Genomic DNA, 25,323 nt, shown 5'->3' with positions numbered 1-25,323 from the left:
AGCTATACGACACACATTCTTATTTCTATAGAGACAAGAATAAGAAGAACCTCTCTTGGAAGAGTGTCAGTGAGGACATTGGGCAACCTGGTAAGTTGTAAATACACATTTCACTTTTGAGTCACGTGACGTTTATCGACCCGCGGCGTTTATTTTCCCCCTATAGTAAGGTGAATAAATACAAACCGGTAACTCTCTCGATAAATTTACAATCAACATCAGCCATCTTGCAAACAGACAACCGCAGTACTTGCCCCTCCCACAAGAAGCGGATTTTGCCGCTGTCGCGCATCAAATGCTTGCTTTTTCGAATGCATTCAAACTGTTCAAGCGGCAAACTAGGTGTGGTAGACACGATTTTGACGCCTGAAACGCGGTTGGTGTAAACGCAGCATTAAACATGGTAAGGAGCGTCACATTTCCGGCTGACGTCAGAGGTATTCAGGCCAATCACAACATACAGATTAGCTGGTCAATCAGGGACAGTTTTGTACAAAATCCGTGCGCTTATTAAAATTATGTGTTTTTTAACCATAAACCAAGCAAACACATTGTAATATACCAAATACACAAAATAACATTTTTTTAGCAGTGAAATAGGTGCACTTTAAGCACATTTTAACCATATTTAGCAACAGATACATTATGTATTATTGTATACAAAAATCTGTGTAGTAAACATGGCGGCACTTTAATAAATGTAAATCTTATTGGCTCTTGCGTGTCACATGATGAAAGACAAATATGACCAATTGTGAAGGAGGTGCATTTAAATTAAGCACTTGCAAGGGCTTGTTTTGGTTTTAATTCTGCAAAAAAAAAGCAAAAATTGTTTTGCTTTAATTTGGATTACTTTGATGGATTTATGTGCTTTTGGAGCTTTAACATTTTGGGACCTGTACATGTGCATTCATTGATGGTAATTTACATCTGGAATAGGTCAATTAAAAGATAAAATCACATTTTTGAGTGAACTATTCCTTTAAACAGAACTCATGTCAACTACTCTCAAGCAAACAGAAACTAAGAAATAGATCAGATAAAAAAGCTCAAATAAAAGCCAATTCATACCACAAATTTGAATGTACAGACAAGGTTTTAACAGAGACTTGCTTTTCTATTGAATTTAACAACACTCTCCACCCCCTATCACTCCCTCCCTCCCTCTTCACACACACGTTTCACAAACCAGCACTGACTTGAACCACATTTTCTAAACAAAACAGCAAAACTGAAAGCCTGATCCAGACAGCTCAGTATCCCAAACACAACATGGATAGATATATAACTTCGTAGCTAAACGTCATAGTGGGACACCAATGAACAAAATCTAACATTTCTGATTAAATACTGTAAGTTACACTAACGGTTAACGTTACTCACCTACTCAGGATTTCGCTGAATGAGTCAAGTGCAATATCCGATGAGCAAAGCTGGTCATTGGGCAAGTGCGTTGTACTTACAACGTCTCTTCCAGTAATAAATAATGCATGAACAATGAAATAACAAAGAAATGCACAAGCACCTGAAATCATGCAGCGGTCCTTGTGTCTTTGGACAGATAGTAAGCTCTGCCAGGATTAAACGGCCGCATGTCCCTCCTTCGGAGGTGATGGGTGCAAACTTCACGTTGTTTTTGACGTATAAAATACACAGGAACTAACACCGTGTACCGCAAGCTAGAGCAGGCGCAAAATGTGAGAGTGAGTGAGTTACAACAGCGATGTTTGAAAGTTCAGATCCCGCCCCTGTCCACGCCAATCCGCTGCGCGATCTGTTCCGCGTTGAATGGTGTGTTTGACTGCGCAGACCGATACGCGTATGACGCAAGCTACTGCGAAAACACCGTTTTGAAACGCTCTCGCGGTACTTGGATGTCATGAGACGATTAGTCTGCGCAGCGCTGAATGAAGTGAACACACCTGGAGACTGCGTCACATAAAACTGTCCGTTTTAATATTCATGATACTCCACAGCTTGGAAAATATTGTATCAGTGAAATTCCTCATGTGTTGTACAAAAATGTATGTATTTCATAATAAAAGCCACATTTTTAATACAATGATACACCGAGTTATTCTAATAGAGAAAAACGTGACAGTCTAAACCAAAATGAAAATAACAATTGGTTTATGATTCGGTTTTGAATGTTTATGCCGATAGCATGTGTGATAACAAACGTGCACCATAGGCCTACTAGCGTTTAACGCCATCTGGTGTTACTGAGTGAACATTGTACAGAACATTTACTGTGCAATAGAGACAGACACGGTATATTTACAATTACTGTGCACATTTTGTTTATACCCGCTGTGTATACAACAAATTTATTATTGAGGATAAACCCTTTGAGATTATCTTGTTTCAAGAGGGCTCTAATACACACAACCCTTGTGAAAATAAACCATGGTGGTTTACTACAGTTATAAAACATGGTTACTACAAAATAACCATGGTTTTGCTACAAAAAAAAAACAACAAATAGCAAACCACAAATGTATGCATAGCATCAATGAATATAAACATAATTTATCTAAAGCACATATGGTATGTTTCAAAGCAATGAAACAAACTAATTTAAAAACATAATGTCAGAGATTGTACATTTAAGTTATAATTTATCTGTTTTATCCTTTATACCTATAGTTGTCTTTTCAAATACGTCACTATTAACAGCAGTAAAAAAAATGTGTCGCAGATTATACTGTAAAAAAAATCTGTAGAAATTACAATTGTAGCTGGGTTGCCAGTAATTTACCGTAGATTTAAATTTATGTTATTTACTGGCAAGAGTTTGTTCAAAGTTAAATAAATTTTACATATTAACAAGTCTTTATGTTTACATGATAAAACTATATAATAACTGCCTCATGCAAAGCATTCTGGGAAACAGAAATCATCATCAACCTTTTTCTGTTTTTTGCTTCAAATTTTGTTTCCCAGAATGTTTTGCTTGATAATTTTTTTAGTTTTTCTCTGTAAAGACAAAGACTTGTAAATGCTTAATGTTCATTTAACTTTGAACAAAATGTTGCCAGTAAATAACATAAATTTAAATCTACGGTAAATTACAGGCAACCCAGCTACAATAACATTGTAATTTCTACGGATTTTTTACAGTGACTTATATGTACATCTTAACAGATGGTGAGTTATATTGTATCAAATAGTGACAAAGTTGAGGTACAACATTGCACTTCATTAAATGTGGCATTATTTAATTTGCCTTATTAATATCAATGCAAACATCAATAATGAAACTGGGAAGAATTTACTGAGATATTTGAGGAAACATAAGACATATACGAGACATAAGATGAGATCCTTTAGTAGAGATTTATTTAACGAATACAATGTTATCATTGAAAATAACAGTAATCAGTCTGTATAAACGCACAGGTCAAAGACAAAACTGTACAAAACTTTAGTCAGTCCAAAACACAGTCCAAGAACCAATTAAAATGACAACTCCATAAACCAGGAACAAAAATCCAAATACAATTTAATGATCATAATAATACTTGCAAATAGTACTGCATGGATGTAAAAATGGATGAATGAAAGAACACAAATGCCATCACTTCAACACAATTCCCACCTGAAATATAAAACATAAACATTAGCATTTAAAATGTTCTCCCAAATTCTTAGATTTTTTTGATTTACCTTCTCTGATGCTATTTCAGGACATCTCCAGTTGTAGAAGTAATACTGTTTGGATTCATCTCCCATCCTGAATTTAAGTGACTCAAAAAACGCTTTATTGTCCATTACATCTGGTGCAAAGAAAACATCAAAGCCCCTCTAAATAGATTAAAAGAGAAAGAGAGAAACAGACACAGCAAAATATTAGTCAAAATATACATCTATGGGTAATGTCACATGTGAGGCACAATCCAATCAGCTGTATTATGTCAATACTCTGTCTATTGACTTACTGCTTTACAGATGATAAGGATGTCCTCCATTAGCTGCTGGATTGGTGTGGACTTGCTGATACAGTAGAGAGCACAGGCTGCCTTCAGGCTTTTATGCACCGGATGGTTCAGAACCGTAGAGAGTTGTGTGTAGAAACTCACCATGTCAGTAATGACACCATCTAAGCTCTGTTTGTTATAGACATGTGGGTGGCATTAATAGGGGACATTAAATCTAAATTATAAAACAAACAATCCATCTTATCAACTTTTAAAAAAAAGATGCACTGAAAACCAATACGAATACAACTGTGATACTGACCTCTACAACATATGTGTCAATAACAGAGTCTCGAGGCAAGAACCAATGCTGAACATCCTCCTGTGACAGGACAGGAGAGAGATGAAACGCCTTTAGATGTTTCCTCAGTAGATCATGAACCACATGCACATCTTGTTCGATCATGGGGCGAAGGCCTGGAGTTTTTGTTGTCTGATGTTATAGAGAGAAAAGGAGTGAGTTGTCATTGATGGATAGATTATGGATTATGTTACAAAGGGCCCGCTCTGACTGATCACTGCCTCAGGGGCCTTGTACTTGTATTTCATGCTACATTCGACCCACAGGAGGGCGATCTGACCTGGGGAAGCCGGTTTAGCCTGATGGCACGCTGCAGGGTGGTGTTACTTGTCAAAGATGAGAAATTCAGCTCAATCAGCTTGCGTGGATTCAGAGATCTGTGCCAAGATCTTTTACCAACAATAAAGTCAAATTAGTTTTGATAACACATAACAACAACTGTTGAGGTTTTGGTTAAGGTCCAGCATCATACCTGGGGTTTGCGATGGGCTTTGGTAGAACTGCACTGGCAGCGTAGATTGCCTGAAATATACCCTGTTTATGAACCCGTCTGGTGATCTCCTTGATCAGGACTGGTGTTACTCTTTTAAAGCGAAGCTTTTTGTGCACACAAAGGAAGTTCACCTCCACCATCTTCAGCTCTCTGTGAAGTACTTGACTTAATAATTTGCATCAATACAAAAATGTATAACTGTCCAAAAAAATGAAGCACTTACGTGTCAAATATTTGAACGGTGGCAGGAACGGCGCTTATAAATCCCACTAGTTTGTGACTGGAGTTTACCCGGACTCCACAATGCCATTGTGACTGCCAACCAGTGGGACAAAGAGCCCTGTTATAAGTGCATGAAATATGACAGATATTTGTCAAATCATTTCCCCCAACAATTAAACCTGACATCAATTGTACCATAAATACTGTTTCTTGCACTTGCTCTAAACCCAATAGTTTTTTAAATGGACACAGTCATATTCATAAAGTATTCGAGCTGTTTTGGTTTCTTTCGTGCTTTAACACACCAGAGCAAGAATTGTGGAGAGTAATGGAGGCGAATTGTGTTGTCATCTTCTTCAGTGTAGTTTTCATTCAGGAAGTCACACAGTTCTCTCACCTACAAATAAAAAATGTCTTTTACTGTAAAAGTACTGTATGTTTTACATTCTTTAGTTAAAGAGAGGATTTATCAACAAAGTCGACTTCCCGTTCACCTGTTCTTGGTTTTCCAAGTCGAGCGTGTCCCAAATGAAGTCCTGTGGGAGTGAATATGGTTCCTCTCGAACACCAGACCTCTCTGATTCTATAGGCCCTTGCGATGTCACTTCCTCATCTTAAAGACAATAAATGTTGTTTGTAATCCTGAACCATGTTAATTTAGTATTTACGTTTTGTTGTCCAAGATATTTAAACATCCTTAAAGGGCACATTATGTCAATTTTTACAAGATGTAATATAAGTCTCAGGTGTGCCTGGAAGGTGTCTGTGAAGTTACAGCTCAAAGTACCTCACAGATCATTTATTATAGCATGTCCAATATGCCCCGATATTGGGTGTACCTTTAATTCATGTGTGTGTGCCTTTAAATGCAAATGAGCTACTGCCCTCAACACAACCAAGAGACAGTGAGCGTTTTCGGTTAAAAATAGTTCTTATTCCTGTTAATACAGTCTAGGACATTAGAGGGTATGCACGTGACGTCATCTCCGGCGAAAGTGACTGCGGTTACGCCCACTGAGTGGCAAAAGACAGAACGGCAGAATTTGTGTACAGTGTGAAATCAGCGAAGACACAGGGAAAACGCGTCTAAATGGGAAATAGATGTACACTGACCACAGGTGGGTTGACCAGTTGCTAGTGTCACTATCAAGTCCAACTAAATAAAATTTTTGCTCATAATTGTCAGTTATACTGACATTTTCGCGGCCCTTGCTAGAACAGCCAGCCAGTTTGGCTAAGCGACAGCATTAACATAGCGTGAAAAACACGTCTAAAATGGGAAAATAGTTGTGTGATCAATGGTACAAACAGATTCAACAACAACAACAAAAAAATTCCAGACTGCAAAAAACACTCAAAGGAGAAGTTAATCAGTAGCAGTAGCCATATGTCAGGTATGTACAATTTTGGGATAAAAATTCTATAAAAAATACACCAATGAATACTCTCTTGTGTAATTGCAAAGTTTTGTCAGTGAGTCTTTATTAAAAAACATTATGATGAGCCTTGTGTTCTACAAAGGTGGGATGGTTTAATAGTGTTAGGCAAGACAAACATATATGTCAGCAAAAGCAATGTCTGGCCATATCCCCTCTATAGTATCTTTAGCCGCATTATCTACAACGTGCTAATAAACACATTTGGAAAAGCTTTTGGGTTAGTGAGTGACCATGGGCGGAGCTTTATCAGTGTGATGTCACATTAACAAGGGACTCAAAACAGCATGTCTAATGAGACTGCTTTGGTATAATAGTGTTAAACTGTCAACACTAACTGTCTTGCGATCTATCTTGCTCAACTCTCTTTATAGTTCACCTGGTTTCTGGTGCAGCATACCTATCTTAGGAACTGGCTGGGTATCCCAAAACTGATATTTGTGTCCAAGAGCCTCCTTGAGGTTCTTTGGAGCCCCCTGGCCCACAGAAAAGAGGTGCAGGGCTTTCTGAATCTCCTGTTGCTTCTCCTCAGGAAGGGAGTTGAGCTGGGAAGAGAACAGATAAGAAAAATAGACTAATTCAACTGATAGTTTTTGTAAAAAGACGAAGAAATCTATTTGTATTAAAAAAGTTCACACACAAACTTCACTTACCAGTTCGAAAGGATCCTTTGGTCCCTCCTTGGCCCATGTCTGCCCCTTCTTTTTCTTTGATTTCTTCTTCTTGTCTTCTTCCATGCATTCAACACTATATGAAATACATACAGGCTTGTAACAACTTAAAAGTAATTGATGTCAGAATTTTGATTTTTGGGTGAACTATCCCTTTAAATAGCCTAACAAATGTAACAGTACAATGCGAGGATGAAAAAAGCTGCACTTACAGGCTTTCCTTTTCTACCATGTAATTGTTTTCAGGCATTGGAGCAGCCAGTGGTACGACCGTTCACTTCTGTAGTTATGGGTGTTTGGGGTGTAGGTGCTTATCTTAATTTGCAGCGAGGGCACAAGAGAGACACCCACCCTCCATCATCAACATCCACCAATCCACTGCCATCCACACCCTCACATACTGATACTTTATCTCTGCACAGCATTGCAGTCTGGCTTAGCACATGGATGTTAAAGGGATAGTTCATCCAAACGATCGTTTACTGTTGTTTCAAACCTGTATGACTTTCTATTGTGGAAAAATAAGTTTACAAGACATCAGTGCTTTTTGAACACAATGAAAGGCGATGGTGACCAGGGATTTGACATGAGCCAAACATGCTTGTTCTCTTGTGTCATGTGATCAATTGTGATACATTATATTTTAATAAGGATGCACAGATAAGATTTGAGAGGACATTTGAGTAGTATAGACTAATTTTTTATCTTTTTTAGGTCTCGACAGCCCTTGGTTACCACCATCCACCTTTATTATATCTAAATGAGCATTAAATCACCTCTTTGGCTCAAAGATGAAAGTCATATGGGTTCATGAATATACTATGATCAGATAAAGTGACAATTTTCATTTTTGGATGAACTATCCTTTTAATACAAGAGCACATTTTGAAATTGGTTCAGCCATACTACAATACACGCTGTTTTTAACCACAGGGAGGCAGTGATACCCGTCTCACTGCTAGTGATCCATTTGACAGTTTAAAATTCTTGTTTTTGGCAATTTCACAAAAAACATAAATACACAAATGCTTATGAACAACAATGCATTTATTTTGTTCTGCACACATACAGAGATATATGACATGTAAAGTACCTCACAGTATGTATGACAAGTTAGCAATAGATATGCAGCCTAGATATACAATAGCACTAAAGCCTTGCACTGTATTCATTCCAAGTTTGTAAATATTCTGGAATTTAAATTCCTCTAAAACACTCAGATTAATTTTAATTGGCTATATAGAGCACCTCAAATCCCTTTATGGATTTTATATTACAGCTTTTCCACGCTTGCTTCAGTAGTGACCGGTTTGCTCTAGAATTTAATCTGTAATATTTTGTGTTTGTTTTTAAATCCCTAAATGGATTAGTGCCCCACACTGGAATCTTTAGAGACATCTGAGTATATCTGCACAAAAGCTGACAGTACATGCAGAACACAACAAGAAAAAAGCTTTTACATTTTGGTATTTAATGTGAGCTCCCCATACAGTACATTAGAGAACCTGCAGGCTCTCTTAAATCTAAATGAAATGAAACTCTAATTTCTAATCTAATGACATCAGGACTTCACTCTCCTCAAAAGAGTTCAAGATGTGTTTAGTGCCAAGAGAGGTCACACTAAATACTCACTTTTACCTGAAGTTCTAATTTTTTTAAATTCTTTTCATTTTCTGTATTTTCTGTTTGTACCTTAAAGGTGCAGTGTGTAACTTTTAGAAGGATCTCTTAATAGAAATGCAATCTAATGTACATAACTATTTAATAAGTGGTGTAAAGACCTTAAATAATGAACTGTTATGTGTTTATTACCTTAGAATGAGATGTTTTTATCTACATACGGCGCGGGTCCTCTTACACGGAAGTCCCCATTTTGTACCGTCATGTTTCTACAGTAGCCATAAATGGCACTATTGTATTTTGTCTTAGACGACAACGTAGCATCTCTATGCGTTTTGGTAAACGGTGGACTGAGCAGTTGGTTGCAAGTCACAATTTCACTGCTAGATTTCGCTAAAATCTACACACTGCACCTTTAATAAAGAAACATGAAAAATATATATGGGTGTTCATTAAAACAGCAAAGCTGGACTTACACAGTACTGTATTTCTAATCAGACTAAAAGCGCTTCACCCAAAAATACAATTAAAGACTGAGAAACGTCCTAAATGCACTGTAGTACATATATATGACACATCAAAATTTGAATGTGAGTACCATAGGAGGAGTTTGGGAGGGCAGGGGGGCACTGCCCCCCCAGACTAGAGACAATTATGATTTTGCCTGAGCTATTAATGAAATAGAAAATTGTTAATATTTTAATGGCTAGACTGAGTAAACTACACCATTTTTCAATATTTTACTGTTCTTACTTCAACTTAGATGAATTAATACTCTGTCAATATTACTGCGCCCGAGGTCGAAGTGCTGCAAACTAAGTGCTCTTCCGCCATACAATATAGTTCTCATTTTTTATCCGTTTTATTTTGTGCCACCACACTTACTCGTGTACCTATGTAACAGTCTTCAAATAGGGAAAACATGGAAGTGTTTGGTGGCTTCTAAATTCATCCCTGTTTGGATCCTAAGGAATGAATGGGGCTAGGCTAAATGCTAACACATTCACAACGCGCTGTACAAAGATTAAGTGCATACATTGAAAAAAAGATAGGTATGTATTAATTCATCTAAGTTGAGGTAAGAACATAGTAACATATTGAAAACGGTGGTGTTTTCCTTTAAGGCTAATAACTATTAAAAACTATGAAACTCACTGCATTGCAGTACCCTTGTTTGCCGATTGGTGGCCCCCCCAAGCACAAACGCGAAACTCCGCCTATGGTTAGTACCTGACTAAATAACTGTTAAACATGTAAACATTTTACCATAAATAATACTTTAAAAGGTTTTATAGTTTTAAACATGGACACATGACATCTTTAAAACATATATATCTTATTAAATATCTTAGTAAGGATAAGAAATAAGGCATAAGTAGCAGACAGGCTCATAGATTGACAACATAAAACCTTTAAGTTACCTCATCTCTTGGCTAAACCGTAAAAAAACTTTTTTTGTTCACAAATCAATTAAGAAATACAAATTGGAAACATGCTACATAACATGGGCTGGTGCATAGTCAAATGTATAGCGTCATTATTTTAAGAGTTTTTATGAATCATCAATATCTTTGGGACATCCTAACTTTCAAAAATGGCTTTACAGTATTTTCGGAAAACCAACAACTTTAGTTTATAGGGCACTTATATGTATATGTAGTATATGCATATATAGTGTATACCAGCAATGTAACAGTATCAGCAATCACTCAGTGGTGAATATGATGGGTCTCAGAGTTGTTAAAAACTGACAGGGTAGCAGATAAGGATGTTTGACCTGCATGCTTTATTCTTAGGCCGAATGTGTGGCTGCCTTTTTGACAGGGCTGCTGTAGCCTGCTGTTATTTTAACGTGGATGAAGAGAGTGGAGGGAGACATGCTGGAGCCATCGGCCCTTAGCAGACGTACGTGTCTGTAACCTGCGGGAGAGATTTAAAGAATAAGCATGTGTGGATACAACTTTAAGCACAGAATCGTGTAAGGCAGCATATACCTGTACGCATGCTCGTGAAAGGAAGCGTAAACTGGCCGAGGAATTCATTCCTGGTCGCGTAGCCATGGTCCTCAACCTTAAAGCGTACTAACACCAGCTCTGGCACGTGTAGCTGGAACTTAAAGGTGCAGTCCCATCTGGGGTTAAAGCCTGATGAAGGGAACAAAATTTGAGTGAAAATCATCCATCCAATCTTATGTAAGCTATCATACTTAAAGGGATAGTTTGGCTAAAAATGATATTAAACCCATTATTTACTTATTCCCAAGCCGTCCGAGATGTATATGTCAAACATTTTTCATTTATTATGTCTTCGATCTTTTACTTGGTAAAACGTAAAGTTAAGGGGTCCACCTCCTTCAAGTCCAAAACATTTGCATTTATCATTCACAAAAGTATTCCAAACAGCTCCAGGGGGATAAACAAAGGCCTTCTGAAAGTAATCTGGGCAGTGTTGTCAAAGAAATATCCATATTTAAAACTTTATAAACATAACTCACTAGCTTTCCGTAACGCAGCCTCTCGGACGGCTTGGTGTTGAGAAAATCAAGGGTTTGATATCATTTTTTGTCTGAACTCTAATGCAATAATTTATTCATCAATGTTTTTATAAACATAATATAGGCCTAATAGTTACACTTAGACCTTAAAATGACTTTTCAAACCCATGTTAAAAAAATACTATACACCCAAATATGGTTCACTGTGACCAGAGGCGGTAAAAATGCCATAGAAGAAAATAAAGTAACATAATACTATAAGTGTCATAATACTTAAAAATATATGTTTATCTATGTTCCCCAGAAAAGAAATAACGACATACAGGTTTAAAATGACAAGAATGAGTAAACAGAATTTTCATTTTAACTACTTTAAAGGCCCAGTGTGGGTTTTATAGTGGCATCTAGTGGTAAGATTGCGAATTGCAACCAACAGAAGCTATGGTAGCTGCCATAGGACAAACATGTCGTCATCTGAGACAACGTAGGGACGAAACACGCTCTATAAAACAGTTTGTTAGTTTAGGGCTACTGTAGAAACATGACGGAAGCTTCCATGTAAGGGGGCCCGTGGTGTATGTAGATAAATACGGCTCATTCTAAGGTAATAAAAACAATACAGTTCATTATATAATGTTTTTATACACCGCTAATAATATAGTTATGTATATCATATTGCATTTCTGTCAAGAGATCGTCCTAAAAGTCCCACATTGCACCTTTAAAGAAATCTCATAGACAATACCATTATTGTCAATGCGGTGCGTCTTCTTTTTGTTGTTGTCTATGGGAGCCCCGTAAGTCTCCACCCACACAAGAGGGTCCACAATGGAGCTGAGCTTCTCATTGTTTGGTTTCGGCAGCTGCTGGGCTGATATAACCTGTGAAAGAAGAAAGGGATCGGTGTACGATGTTTATATATGATCTAAACAAACATTTAAAACCTGCTACACAAGCGATAACATCAACATGAAATGAGATTCGACACCCACGCTACTTCAATAATGTGGATTACATGTAATTAAAACAAAGTACACCTCTAAAGGTGCTTTACCATGCTTTTCTTCCAAAAAAGGTTTTTAGTAATGAAAAGGGTCCTACAGACTATAAAAATATAAAACAAATGTTTCTTAAAAGAACCATTGACAAAAATGGTTCTTCCATGGCAACACTTTCCTTTACTACATATTTGTAATTCAAATTTGTACATTTTAAAGGGACATTTCACTTTTTTGAAAATATGCTCATTTTCCAGCTCCCCTAGAGTTAAACATTTGATTTTTACCATTTTGGAATCCATTCAGCTGATCTCCGGGACTGGCGCTAGCACTTTTAGCATAGCTTAGCACAATCCATTGAATGTGATTAGACCATTAGCATCGCGCTAAAAAATAACCCAAAAATTTCAATATTTTCCTATTTAAAACTTGACCCTTCTGTAGTTACATCGTGTACCAAGACTGACAGAAATTAAAAGTTGTGATTTTCTAGGCAGATATGGTTAGGACTATACTCTCATTCTGGCTTAATAATCCAGGACTTCGGTGCTGTAACATGGCTGCAGGAGGGGTAGTGATATTACGCAATGCCCGAAAATAGTCCCCTGCCATTGAAAGGAACCAAGGGGACTATTTTCGGGCAGTGCGTAATATCACTACGCATGCTGCAGCCATTTTACAGCAGCTAAGTCACTGATTATTACGCCAGAATGAGAGTATAGTTCCTAGTCATATTTGCCTAGAAAAAAATCGCAGCTTTTAATTTTCTGTCGGTCTTAGTACACGATGTAACTACAGAAAAGTCAAGTTTTAAATAGGAAAAATATCCAAACTCTTTGGTTATTTTTAGCGTGATGCTAATGGTCTAATCAGATTCAATGGATTGTGCTAAGCTATGCTAAAAGCGCTAGCGCCAGACGCAGAGATTGGCTGAATGGATTCCAAAACGGTAAGAATCAAATGTTTAACTAGGGGAGCTGAAAAATTAGCATATTTTCAAAAAAGTGGAGTGTCCCTTTAATGATTTTTCTAGCAGGAAACAAACTAAATATTTTAAACAAATGTTTTGAGTCCATAAAGAGCTCCTTTCACTTTGGTTTACCTTGATGGTAAGCAGTGTTGGGTTATGTCCAGGTCCTCCTCCAGTGTTCTCTGGGTCAAACTCAGAATCAGGTGTCCACATAAAGCTCGGTTGAAGCACGTAGCCACAGCGGCCGTTCGGTAAAAAGCGTCCTCTGTTAAGGTCCATCTCTTCACATTGGGTCTGAAAGTTCAAAGCCACTGCAAAACAATGTTTTGGTCACTTGATCATACATCTGGACCGGGCAGTAAATCTTTATATTCTTCAAACATCATTTACCTATATGACAACCAGCGTTCCACATCTCTTGAGGGTTGTAGTTGGAGGATTGTACACGCTGACCAGATGGGTAGATTCGACTTAGTTGCATGCTATTGTGACGCACAAAGAGCTTCCCTACAAATGACAGATGACAAATTTATAGTGAACTCTCTCAAACACCAAAAAAATTGGTCATTGTGTTTGATAGTCAGCAATATTTATGGAAATGTGGCCATGGCATGACTTCTGATTTGACACTTCCAAACATACCTGATTCTTTAATATGTTTCAACGCATCACTCTCTGAGAAAGAGGACATTTCATTGGGTGGCTTCTTGGCAGTTTGACTAAAACCTTTGAAGGCAACACTGCGAGTGTAGACTACCAGATCAGACAGCTCTTGACTTAACTTGGTCCTTTTCTGAAAAAAAGCAAAGGCACGCTGGAGAGCAATACAGAGAAACACACCAACACGTGCATGCAAACACACACAGAGACAGACATGCACAAACACAACTAACAATGAGACAAAACAAACATGCACAGGAATAAATGGTGATAACAGGCACTATGATGAATAGATGCTAAAATTATTTTACATGTGGGTGGTAGACACATACCAGTGGCAGCAGCTCTGCAGCTGCTTATGTTATATTTCAAGTACGCTCATTTGAAATGACATATTGCCCATGTTATTTCTCAAATACCCTCATACAAACACTACTGCATATGCACAAGCAGAAAAATAACTACTTGTATGCAAAAATGAACAGTACGGTACAAACATTCACGCTATTGGCTTCAAAAAAGCTCTTCACAAACCTGGATGACGTCACAGACACTACGTCCATATTTTTACAGTCTATGATTAGAACATACAGAAGCACAATAAACAAACACAAACACACACACACACACACAGTCAGACCTTTCGGGGTTTAGGTTTGCTCTCGGATTTGGATTCATCTTCTGATGAGCTTGAGTCAGAGCTGGAGCTCTCCTGCTCCACTTTCATCTTCTTTGATTTGATCAAGATCTTCCCTTTTAAATCCTACCACAAAACAGAAGCACACATATATCAAATTTAACTGATCAAACGTGATTCCAATTTTGCATTACGTAACAATGCAAAGATTGTGGGATTGATTCCCAGCAGACACAAACTTATTAAAATGTATACTCCTAATGCACAGCAAGTCACTTTGGATAAAAGCATCTGCCAAATGCATAAAGGTTAAAGTATGTCAATTTTCTTTAAAAAATCCAGATAATTTACTCACCACCATGTCATCCAAAATGTTGATGTCTTTCTTTGTTCAGTCGAGAAGAAATTATGTTTTTTGAAAAAAAAACATTCCAGGATTTTTCTCATTTTAATGGACTTTAATGGAACCCAAAGTAGCGCCTCACGTGAAAGAGAAAGAACTCCGTGTATGTTTTAAAGATCGCTCTGCATCTGATCTCCATCAAAAGTCCTTCACAAAAATTTTATTATCTCAGCTTTTTGCTCAAAATTGGGTGTTTTTGAAGAAACCTACCCATGTTTGAGAGGAGATTACAAGAGAACTAATGAAGGTAGGATGAAACGGGGTTTTTTGTTTGAAAGCAGAGGGTCTGTTCTTTCATCTGATATATTGTGTGTTTATATATTTAAAGAAGAACGTTTTCTGGAAGGCATTAAACTTTTGTGAAAATCATGAAAAATACTGGCGCTGGCTGGAAACTTTTTTTAAAAACCCTGGTGGGGAAAGAGTTAAAAGTGCATATTTTTCCAAAAATTGCAAAAATGACAATCGTTTTTGCTAGATAAGACCCTTATGCCTCGTTTGGAATTGTTTAGAGTCCTTTGAAACTGCAATTTGAAACTGCATTAAAACTTTTAAGTGTTGGGGTCCGTTGAAGTCCATTAAAATGAGAAAAATCCTGGAATTTTTTCCTCAAAAAACATAATTTCTTCTCGACTGAACAAAGAAAGACATCAACATTTTGGATGACATGGTGGTGAGTAAATTATCTGGATTTTTTTAAGAAAATGGACTAATCCTTTAAATGTAAAGTTATTTTATTATGTAAACTCCAATGCATGCTGTGCAGTGATAAACACAGAAGCTTGAAGAAGAAAATTTGGCATGACTATTGACCAATCAGAATCCAGAACTATTTTCTGACCAAAAAGAAAGACCACTTTTTAAAACGAATGTACTAATGGATCTGCCAACAAACCAGTATTTCTGAATGACCTGAGGCCGGGATTAAACAGATTTGAAGCAAAAGTTTTTGATGAATGTATAATATGTGCAGAGGTGTGTTTGTTTGGTTAACATAATAATTTCATTTTTGATGGAGGTGGCGATGGAGGGCATTCTATTTTACAAACAAGAACAGAAGGCTGAACAACATTACCTCTGGTGATGGTAGGCACTGTAGTGGCTTGTTATTGAGAGGTTTTGTGAGCAGTCTGTCTCCCAAAATTGAGCACAGTTGCTGGGCCATGATTTTCTGCTGCTCCACAGAGCAGTGGATCTCCAGAGAAAGAATAAGAGGATATGGCGAAGCCTATAAAACAGTGACACATTCATGAATGCATGATTTAGACCTTTTTAATTGAGCAAGACTTATTTATAAGGTCTGGAAAACCACAGTTATTCTTTCAAGGAAGATGAAAAAGCACCATATTCATATGAATATTTTAGCCTATTAAATACCAAAATTCCAAATACTCATATAATGTCATAAATGTGCTAATGTGCTACTCTCCATTGAAAATATTTGGCAACACTGCAATCACCCCCTAAAAAATATAACTTTATACACATTGTCATCCTAAAACACACATGGCTGTATGTAAAGGACTGCAACAGAGCAGCATTAAAAATGTCAAACTCTGGGAGGGGTAATTTTGTCAAATCTGATTATTGGGGAGGGATCTGACACCCTCAGAATTAATGGTTGTTTCAGTCCTGCATGCAATCGATTAACTTTATTGTGTTTTGTTTGTTCAGAGCACAGAACAATATCACATATCGCTTTCATATATATTTTCTTTGACCTACTGTAATAATGCCAAGGCTTAACTAGCATTATATTATAAGCCTATTTTTCATTACTTTAAAACAGAACATAAGCAGGACAAAGTCAAAATTGTTTTTCGCAGAAAATATGAGGCCTGAGACCTTAATGTCATCAGCCATCCAACAATAAAGTCAGACTTTTTTGAGAGGAAGGCTCAAGAAATTCAATCATCATCTGAGTTACTGAGCAGAAACGTAACATACGATCACAAATTGCACTTGTCTTCTTATTTAGTTTACTATAATATGTAGGGGTGGTTTCCCAAATGGGGGTTATCCTAATCCCAGACTAAAATGTATGTTTGTGCTGGCTTGCACTAACATATCTTAACATACATCAGTGCCATTGTTTTGTCTCAAAATGCACATTGGTAAAGTTTATTTCTAATGTATGTCTGTAAAAACTACTTATATGTCCTAAAATAACTAAGGTCTAGTGCTGGATTAACCTTAACCTTGTCTGGGAAACTGCCCCATAGTGTAATACATAGTAAATATGTGATCCTGACTGTGAAATCCAGGCTGAAGTCTCATAATCAAATTGACCTTTCATCTGTACTCCTTTGGGGAGTTTGCAACACCTCTGGGTAGTTATTTCAGTCATGCAAGACTAAAGACCCATCTACTTGAATGAAAAATATCTCTATAATCATGTGCTGAATCATGTGCATTTCTGAACAACAATCAAATGTGACATCAACTGTAACATAACTTTTTTTCTTAATCTCAATTAACACATGACAATTGACACATGTTTTAGCTACTGCGCATACACACAGATTAGCAAGCGCCTCATGCACCTCTATATAGAGCCCCACCCCTAGAGTATTGTCTTCCTATCTTAGCTTCTTATCTTACAATGCGGTCTTCAAAGGCAGCATTTTACATCTTTTGGACGCAGGGCATGTAAAATCTGTACTTCTTTACCAGGAAAAAAATGACTTAATTAATTCCCAAATAGTTAAGTGACCTTATTCAAATCTATTAAATTAAAAAAGAAGAAAGTCCAAGTGCAATAAAACTTTGCATCAATAAGGGAAAGGGACTTTTCATGTGCTCACCCTGAAAGCATATTCAGAAATGGCCTCCACCACTTTCCTGAATGGCACCTTGGATGTGAGAGTGTGTCCGTGATAAATAAGCGGCTCTTTCTCTCCATCCCAGCAGTCCAGTTCCACACAGCGGCATCCATGGCTGAGGGCCCTATACCACAAACAAACAAATAAACGTGCAGGCTTGGGGTGTGTTTGTGTTTAAATGAGTGTCTTATTAAAGGAAAACACCACCGTTTTTCAATATTTACTATGTTCTTACCTCAACTTAGATGAATTAATATCTTTTCAATGGATGCACTTAAACTCTTTGCACAGCACATCATGAATGTGTTAGCATTTAGCCTAGCCCCATTCATTCCTTAGGATCCAAACAGGGATGAAATTATAAGCCACCAAACACTTCCATGTTTTCCCTATTTAAAGACTGTTACATGTAGTTACACAAGTAAGTATGGTGGCACAAAATACAACTTTTGTTTGGAGCATACACGAAGCGCTGTACAAAGATTAAAAGTGCACGCATTGAAAAAAGCCAGGTAGGCCTATGTATTAATTCATCTAAGTTGAAGAACATAATAAAATATTGAAAAACTAACATCAACACAAAAGAAATGAGATATTTTAAAAATAAATGTCTTCACAACTCTTTCCCAGCCAGCATTTTAAAAAAAGTTTAAACGTCAGCATTTTTTATGATTTTAACAAGTGTATTGCCTTTCAGAAAATGTTCTTCTTTAAATATATAAACATAAAATATATCAAATGAAAGAACAGACACTCTGCTTTCAAACAAAAAATAACATTCTCTTTTTATCAGCTCTAAAATATGGGTAGGTTTCTTCAAAAATACCAAATTTTGCACAAAAAACTGAGATTTTTGTGAGGGACTTTTGTTAGAGATCAGATTAAGAAGGAAGATCAAAACATACAACATTTTTTGGATCAGTGGATTCTTCAGTGTTTTATAAGTTGGGTACATAGTGGATAATAGCAGAAATATGGATTGTCATAAAAACTCATCATTGGCAGGTAAGGGTTTTCTCCTAATTGACGAGATAACTTGTCAATGGCGGGGAAAGAGTTAAGAAAATTGATTTGTTTCTATTTGTGGAAGAGGTTTAAGGGTCATTTTGTCTGGTATGCTTGTATTAGCTTGTTATCTTTTTAAAGGGCCAGTGTTGTTGTCCTTTGTAATGTGTGTTGTACTTGATATAAGGGTCAACGCTGCTCTCGCTGATCAGTTGGTCTGCAGTGAGGTAGGTGTTGTGTGAAGAGGAGATATAGTAGTCAGTAAGTGGACGGCTCATGTCCTGGTAAACTCTGCTGTGCTCCGGGTTGAACACATCATTCTCTTTAGACAGCATGTACATAGTGAAACCATTGGGTGTCATGAACTGGTTTTGTTGTGCTGTATGGGACAAAACAGAAATAGGCTTTAGATTCAGTTATACAAGCAAAAAAATTTTTTTTAATTGCAAGTGGTCGACTGATATGGGTTTTTAATGGCTGATACCGATATTGAGCAAGGTGGCCGACCGGCTGATATGAAGGCGATTTAACACAAATTTAATTACAGTAAATGAGAGAAACGGATATTTAAGTATTTGAGAAATATTTACGAGAAAGATGTTCTGCAGATTGGACACTACACAATACTGTATGAATAATGCTGCGTACACACCAGGAGCTAATTTAAAGGAAAATACTACCGTTTTCCAATATTTTACTATGCTCTTACCTCAACTTAGACAAATGAATACATACCTATGTCATGATTTACAAAGAATGAACCCAGGTGTAGACTTAGATGAACAAAAAACAGGTTTATTTGACAAACTGAGAAAAACAAAAACCCACGAGGGGGCAAATAACAAAAGACTAGACAACTAAAAGAACAGACAGGAAGGAATAAACTATAACTTAAGAGGAACTTGACTTTAAATACAACTGGACAGGAAATAGACTTTAAATACAACTAGACTTACAGACTTGACATTAATACAAAACGAACCAGCACATGACAGCAAACACAAGGGCATTAAATAAGGGAGAAAATCAAGAGGGGAAAAGGTGACATAAATGAAATAATAATAAGGTGATTAACGAGGAGACGAGGGGGCAGGGGCAGGAGACGAGACGAGGACTGTTTCTCAATGTCAAGGAAGGATCCTCGGAAGCCAGAATTTCGACAATGCTACGTCCTCGACATCCATCGAAGGACTGTTCCAATGTCGAGGGTCCTCGGAATTGCAACCAAGGACTGAGTCCCTGTTTTGAAAAATATCCCATATACAGGGAAGGATGCATATGTGTTTCCTTCGCGCTCTCAAATCAACCACAATCCTATGAGCGCAGCGCCGAAAGCCCACCTTTTAACTGACGTAATGACGCAATGACGTGCACTTGCAAGCCTGTTCCATTTATGTGTTCTCCAAATTCTGTGACTTGGAGACTTAGAAAGGACTTAGAAAGACCAGTCCTGCCAAGGAAGTATCCTTGAAATTGAGAAGCAGCCAAGGACACAGCACAAAGACCATGTGCTATCACACATGGTCTTTGTGCTGTGTCATGATCCTGCCACAAGGAGCAAAAACTCTGACATGAGGGCAGGACCATGACAGTACCTCCCTTCAAGGGACGCCACCTGGCGGCACTCAAGGGGAAACACGGGACAGGACAAACTAAGACACAGTCAAGACCCGATGAAACATGACAAATAATAAAAGAGGCAGGCAAAAATACAAAACTACAGGGGATTACACATTAAAAACAACAAACATGGGAGATGGGGGACAAAAGTGTTCATGGAGGGAGGGCCAGGCAGGGTGGAATTGGGTGATGAAGAATCCCTTGAGCTGTGGGGTGAGGGAGACGCACGAGTGCGAGAAGTCTGGGCAGGTTTAGTAAGGGTTTTGGAAGAGGACACACAAAGAAAAGGTCCAGGGGGAACAAACTGAGGCAGGACAGGTCCAGGCATGACAGGAGAACCAGACAGGGACGGGATGGGATTCCTAGGCTGAGAAGGGGCAAGGCTGAGGGTGTGAGACACTGGGAAACAAACACTTGTGGAATTGGAGGTGGAGGAAGTCTGGGGCTTCCCGGGACCGGGATGGAGTTGAGGAATGACATGGACACGGAAGACCGAACTGAGGAACATGGTGACGATGGACAGGAGAGAATGAGGCAAACACAGATGGCGAGACAGGGGGTTCTGCAGCTGACTGTGGATCAGAGATAGGAGGTGTAGCAGCTGGTTGTGGATCAGATACAGGGGGTGCCACAGCTTGCTGTAGCTAAGAGACAGGGGGCACCCCAGCTGGCTGTAGATCAGAGACAGGGGGCGCCGCAGCTGGCTGTGGATCAGAGACAGGGGGTACTGCAGCTGGCTGTGGATCAGAGACAGGGGGTACCGCAGCTGGCTGTGGATCAGAGACTATGAAGGGCCCCAGGGAAAATTCAGGTTGAGGGGCTGAAGCTCCCTTCTTCCACTTCTTTCTCCGGGGCGAGGCGCAGAGTACAAAGCAGGAGGCAGGGGATTTGTGGTGGTCCTGGCAGGTGAGGAGGACGCATCAGAGGCGGACTCCCATGAGACCCTCCTACCTTGCTTCCCGCAAAGGTTGACTGATGAGATTAAGCTCCCAGGAGTCCAGGTGGATAGTGCCGGGTCCTCCATGGCCACGATCTGGTCTTCTGGGACCGAAGGCAGTGGGACAGGTGTTTCAGCCTCAGTTGGACCCCTGGACTCCTCACAATGCATGGTTTATTGTAGTTGGTCCAAGAAGTCCAGGGGCCTAAGCCTTCTCACCTCGGCGGAGCTGAGGGGCTTAATGAGGCAGCTGTTGAAGATTACCTTGAGCTCTGCCTCATTGAACCCTGAGTCTTGTGCACATGCCAGGAACTCTAGGGCGAAGCCTCAAATGTCAGCCTCCCTTGCCCCATGAGGGGGCAAATAACAAAAAACTAGATAACTAAAAGAACAGCCAAGACAGGAACAAATTATAACTAAACAGAAACTTGACTTTAAACACAACTAGACAGGAAATAGACTTTAAATACAACTAGACTTAAAGACTTGACGTTAATACAAAACAAACCAGCACAGAACAGCAAACACAAGGGCATTAAAGGAAGCAAATCAAGAGGGGAACAGGTGACATGAATGAAACATTAACAAGGTGATTAACGAGTAGCCGAGGGGGCGGGGTCAGGAGACAAGACAAGCACACAGCACAAATGTGTTACCATTTAGCCTAGCCCCATTTATTCCTCAGGTAGATTACATACCAAGTCAATGAAAAGACGCGAATAGACATTAATTTGTGCGGGGGGATGCAAATAACGCGAATAGGGCAGCGTGATTGGCACGAACATGCGCTATTCGCCTCAAACGCATCTTCCACGCAAGTTAAAATTATACAACTCAACTGGAAATTTTGCATGACATGAAGTTTAAAGCAAGGAATGCGATGCTTTACGTTTGGTGTGTACACAGCTTTAGACTTACACATGGGAGCATTATTGTGTGTAATGAAACATTGGCTTTACATCTGAGTGTCTAGAAACAACACATTTAAGAAAGAGAAAGATTTATTGGCCAAATATAAAAAATATCGTTAAAAACCCAAATAGCGGCCACTGCAAAATTTGGTCTATCACTACAAATTTGCACCAAGATTGTGGAACACCCTGACAACTTTGTCAATGGGTGTTTTTAGGTAATAATACACTTTTATATTTATAAATGAGTATTAGTTCATTTTGAATAAATACCAATTAAAATAAATGTGTATTTTGAGAAATTGTTTAAATATCAAGTCACCCTAGTTTCTGAATGTCACAATTTGCATCATTGGGGTCACTACTAGTTAACTGACATTCATACTGCTTACTTCCGTAACATTTTTTTGTGCTTTCTCATGGATTTGATCTACGGAGAGCAATGAACAATGAAGAGCAATGTGTAAATACCCCATTCGTTGAGCTCGTAGTTAAGGATGAGACTCTGAGCATGTACGAGTGTGTGGTCCTCGCCCTGGTCTTTCAGGAATTCACGCAAATCCACAGTGGACAGGACGCATCCGTTGGCTGAGTACTGACTGAACACCGTATCAAGCTCAGGTCGACGTAACAGCTCACGGCAAAACAGCTCGATCTCCTCGTGCTCCAGTCGACCATCTTTTGATTTGTCACACTTCTGTAACACAGGCAGAGGCAAAGCAAACACACTGATCCAACTGAAACATAACTAAGAGACAATTTTTCAAACGACAAATCACCCGAAATTAAAAACTTTACTCACCCTCATTTCACAAACCTAAATAAATTACTTTTATTACTAGATTTTATTTTTAAAAAAGCTTTCCCTTTAATAATGGTTCACACTGCCCCAACAAATACCAACATTTCATTCTAGGCTGCTAGATTTAGAAAGCTGGGAAACCTAACAAACTTTCTTACTGTCCCAGTAAACACCAACCCTACTGAAAAATCCAGCCAAGACCAGCACAAGCTGGTGAGCTGGTTTTAGCTGGTCTGCCAGCTTGGTTTTTGCTGGTGTAGCAAGCTGGTCTAGCTGTGTTTTGGTCACTTTTTAAGATGGTCTAGCTGGACTTAGCTGGTCAGGCTGGAAAACCAGGTGACTCACCAGCTTGACCAGCTTTGCCAGGCTGGGAGGAACAGCTTAAACCAACTACTGCCACCTTAAACCAGCTTAAACCAGCCACCAGCCTCCGCTGGTCCTAGCTGGATTTTTCAGTAGGGAACACAGTTAACACACTATTTGAACAACACTGTAAAAAATGCAGCATTGATGTCAAATCAATATATAATTTTATGTTACTTTAACTTAACAAATTAAGTTTAACAATTTTAACTTGTTTTTAAAAGTTATGTCAACTTATGACAAATCAAAAGGTTGAGTTTACTAAAGGAGGTCGCACACCGGCTGCGCAGCCCAGCTTTGACTCAGGAAGTTGCTCAAATCCCTGTCGCGCCACACAGCGCCACTCACATAGTTTAACATTAAATAACATCATATTTGTCCCAAATCATTAACGATTAACATTGGCTGCTAACGTATATTTTGCAATTCGAAATAGACGCTATCTGACGAAGCTCACGCTATTTAATGTGCACTTCCGGTTTACGATACCTCAGAGTTGTCCTAGACGCGACGCGGCGCGATGCTGAGCTGCGCGGCCGGTGTGCGATCCACTTTAATAAAGTTTTTTAAAGGGGACATTTCACAAGAAATTTTTAAAACGTCAAAATAATCTTTGGTGTTCCCAGAGTGCGTATGTGAAGTTTTAGCTGAAAATACCATACAGATCATTTATTATAACATGTTAAAATTGCCACGTTGTAGGTGTGAGTAAAAATATGCCATTTTGGGTGTGTCCTTTTAAATGCAAAGGAGCTGATCTCTGCTCTAAATGTTATTGGGTTGATCTTTTTCACATTTTCTAGGTTGATAGAAGCACTGGGGACTCAATTATAGCACTATAACATTAAAAAAGTCAGATTTTTTATGATATGTCCCCTTTAACTTCATGCTGCATTTTTTACAGTGTGCACACTGTAATTTCACCTTCTTAAGATCTGCTTTGGGCTTTGTGCTTATTTTTGTCTGTGTTGCATTTTTAGCATCACAGAAAAATCTATTCTATGATTAAAGCGTTTGCATCTGAAACATCTGGAATGAAGTCAAGTGCTGCTGTAGTATAAAGGCTGACCTTGAAGAGACTGGCAGCATATTCCTCTTCAAAGTCAATGTTGATCATCTGGAGAAGCGTTAGCACCTCTTCATATGACATCTTCCCATCTTGGTTCATGTCAGCTTGTTTCAGGTAGCCATGGATCCAGGTGAAAGAGGTCAAGGATCAAAAAATGCATAATAAATAAGAGATCCTCTAAAAGAAAGAAATGCTAGATGTACCAAAAACGAATTTAATACACTAATGGAAAAGACAAGAGTAACTTAATCTGTCCTAAATCACATGAAGGATTGATTATTCACTTCTAATTTTATTATGAGCTGAACTAATAAGTCAGGAGTCAATAGCACTACTGAATTTAAATTGAAGGATATTGCTCAAGTTTCTCTTTATGGGTCATGTTGTTTACTCTCCCCTGCAAGGTGCGAATGCCACGGACCCAGTGCTGGGCTTCCTCTTTCGTTGAACACTGGAGATCCAAGCTCTTCCTCCCTCCCTTGAACACGATGGTCAGACATTGTTCTTTTGGGAGAGAGCCAGCCAGGTTTTTGAGCGTCTCGGACTGACAGCCTTCCCGCACGCACTCCACTTCTGTCACAGAGACTGCAGGAAACGAAAAATATTACTACTTAAGTTATGGTAAGGCGGCAAAATTAATCCATTACATGAGGCAACCTTCAGGTCCTTTTCTTAAAGAAAAACACCACAATTTTTCAATATTTTACTATGTTCTTACCTCAACTTAAAGGATTTAATACATACCTATCTTTTTTCAATGTGTTCACTTAGTCTTTGTACAGCACGTCGTGACTGTGTTAGCATTTAGCCTAGCCCCATTCATTCCTTAGGATCCAAACAGGGATGAATTTAGAAGCCACCAAACACTTCCATGTTTTCTCTATTTAAAGACTCTTACATGAGTAGTTACAC

The 25,323-nt window shown here is 38.5% G+C and overlaps 3 protein-coding genes across 5 annotated transcripts in view; all 3 read right to left on the bottom strand.

Moving 5' to 3' along the window:
• The window catches only part of svild (supervillin d), a 74,064-nt gene extending 72,306 nt beyond the window's left edge, over positions 1-1,758 (bottom strand). The window contains exon 1 of one of the 2 annotated variants that reach the window (XM_055175955.2): positions 1,384-1,758. The gene's annotated coding sequence lies outside the window, so the exon portion shown is untranslated. The remainder of the gene's footprint in view (positions 1-1,383) is intronic. The other variant, XM_055175956.2, reaches the window with a different exon arrangement.
• A 1,559-nt stretch (positions 1,759-3,317) lies between these two features.
• Positions 3,318-7,465, bottom strand: nmt1b (N-myristoyltransferase 1b). Its single transcript, XM_055176195.2, has 12 exons — positions 7,313-7,465; positions 7,083-7,176; positions 6,830-6,974; positions 5,488-5,606; positions 5,299-5,390; positions 4,995-5,111; positions 4,751-4,921; positions 4,559-4,667; positions 4,240-4,410; positions 3,939-4,106; positions 3,667-3,804; positions 3,318-3,598 (listed from the first exon to the last, which is right to left on the bottom strand). The coding sequence occupies exons 1-12, from the start codon at positions 7,348-7,350 to the stop codon at positions 3,578-3,580; spliced, it is 1,383 nt and encodes a 460-aa protein (XP_055032170.2). The 5' UTR covers positions 7,351-7,465; the 3' UTR covers positions 3,318-3,577.
• A 3,022-nt stretch (positions 7,466-10,487) lies between these two features.
• Positions 10,488-25,323, bottom strand: part of plcd3b (phospholipase C, delta 3b) — a 36,450-nt gene continuing 21,614 nt past the window's right edge. The window contains exons 4-16 of one of the 2 annotated variants that reach the window (XM_055176480.2): positions 24,768-24,996; positions 24,412-24,541; positions 22,649-22,874; positions 18,887-19,088; positions 17,687-17,828; positions 15,958-16,110; positions 14,483-14,605; positions 13,825-13,996; positions 13,573-13,689; positions 13,315-13,493; positions 11,960-12,095; positions 10,715-10,864; positions 10,488-10,640 (exon numbers count right to left, since the gene is read on the bottom strand). In XM_055176480.2, the coding sequence (XP_055032455.1) occupies positions 10,513-10,640; positions 10,715-10,864; positions 11,960-12,095; positions 13,315-13,493; positions 13,573-13,689; positions 13,825-13,996; positions 14,483-14,605; positions 15,958-16,110; positions 17,687-17,828; positions 18,887-19,088; positions 22,649-22,874; positions 24,412-24,541; positions 24,768-24,996 (2,087 nt within the window). In that variant the 3' untranslated portion in view covers positions 10,488-10,512. The remainder of the gene's footprint in view (positions 10,641-10,714; positions 10,865-11,959; positions 12,096-13,314; positions 13,494-13,572; positions 13,690-13,824; positions 13,997-14,482; positions 14,606-15,957; positions 16,111-17,686; positions 17,829-18,886; positions 19,089-22,648; positions 22,875-24,411; positions 24,542-24,767; positions 24,997-25,323) is intronic. The other variant, XM_055176482.2, reaches the window with a different exon arrangement.

Source organism: Misgurnus anguillicaudatus, chromosome 4 (genome assembly GCF_027580225.2).
Source record: "Misgurnus anguillicaudatus chromosome 4, ASM2758022v2, whole genome shotgun sequence".
In the NCBI taxonomy this organism is placed as follows: Eukaryota; Metazoa; Chordata; class Actinopteri; order Cypriniformes; family Cobitidae; genus Misgurnus; species Misgurnus anguillicaudatus.
Note: the sequence above shows the minus strand (reverse complement) of the source record. Positions and strands in the feature narration are given on the sequence as shown.

Bases quoted from the DNA above. Each gene is read 5' to 3' on its own strand.
- nmt1b (XM_055176195.2), bottom strand. From the start codon at position 7,350: ATGCCTGAAAACAATTACATGGTAGAAAAGGAAAGCCT. The intron at 5,607-6,829 runs GTATGCTGCACC...ATTGTCTTTAAG, and splicing joins CCAGCCAGTTCCTAAGATAG to ATGAGGAAGTGACATCGCAA. The intron at 5,112-5,298 runs GTGTGTTAAAGC...CACTTATAACAG, and splicing joins TCTCCACAATTCTTGCTCTG to GGCTCTTTGTCCCACTGGTT.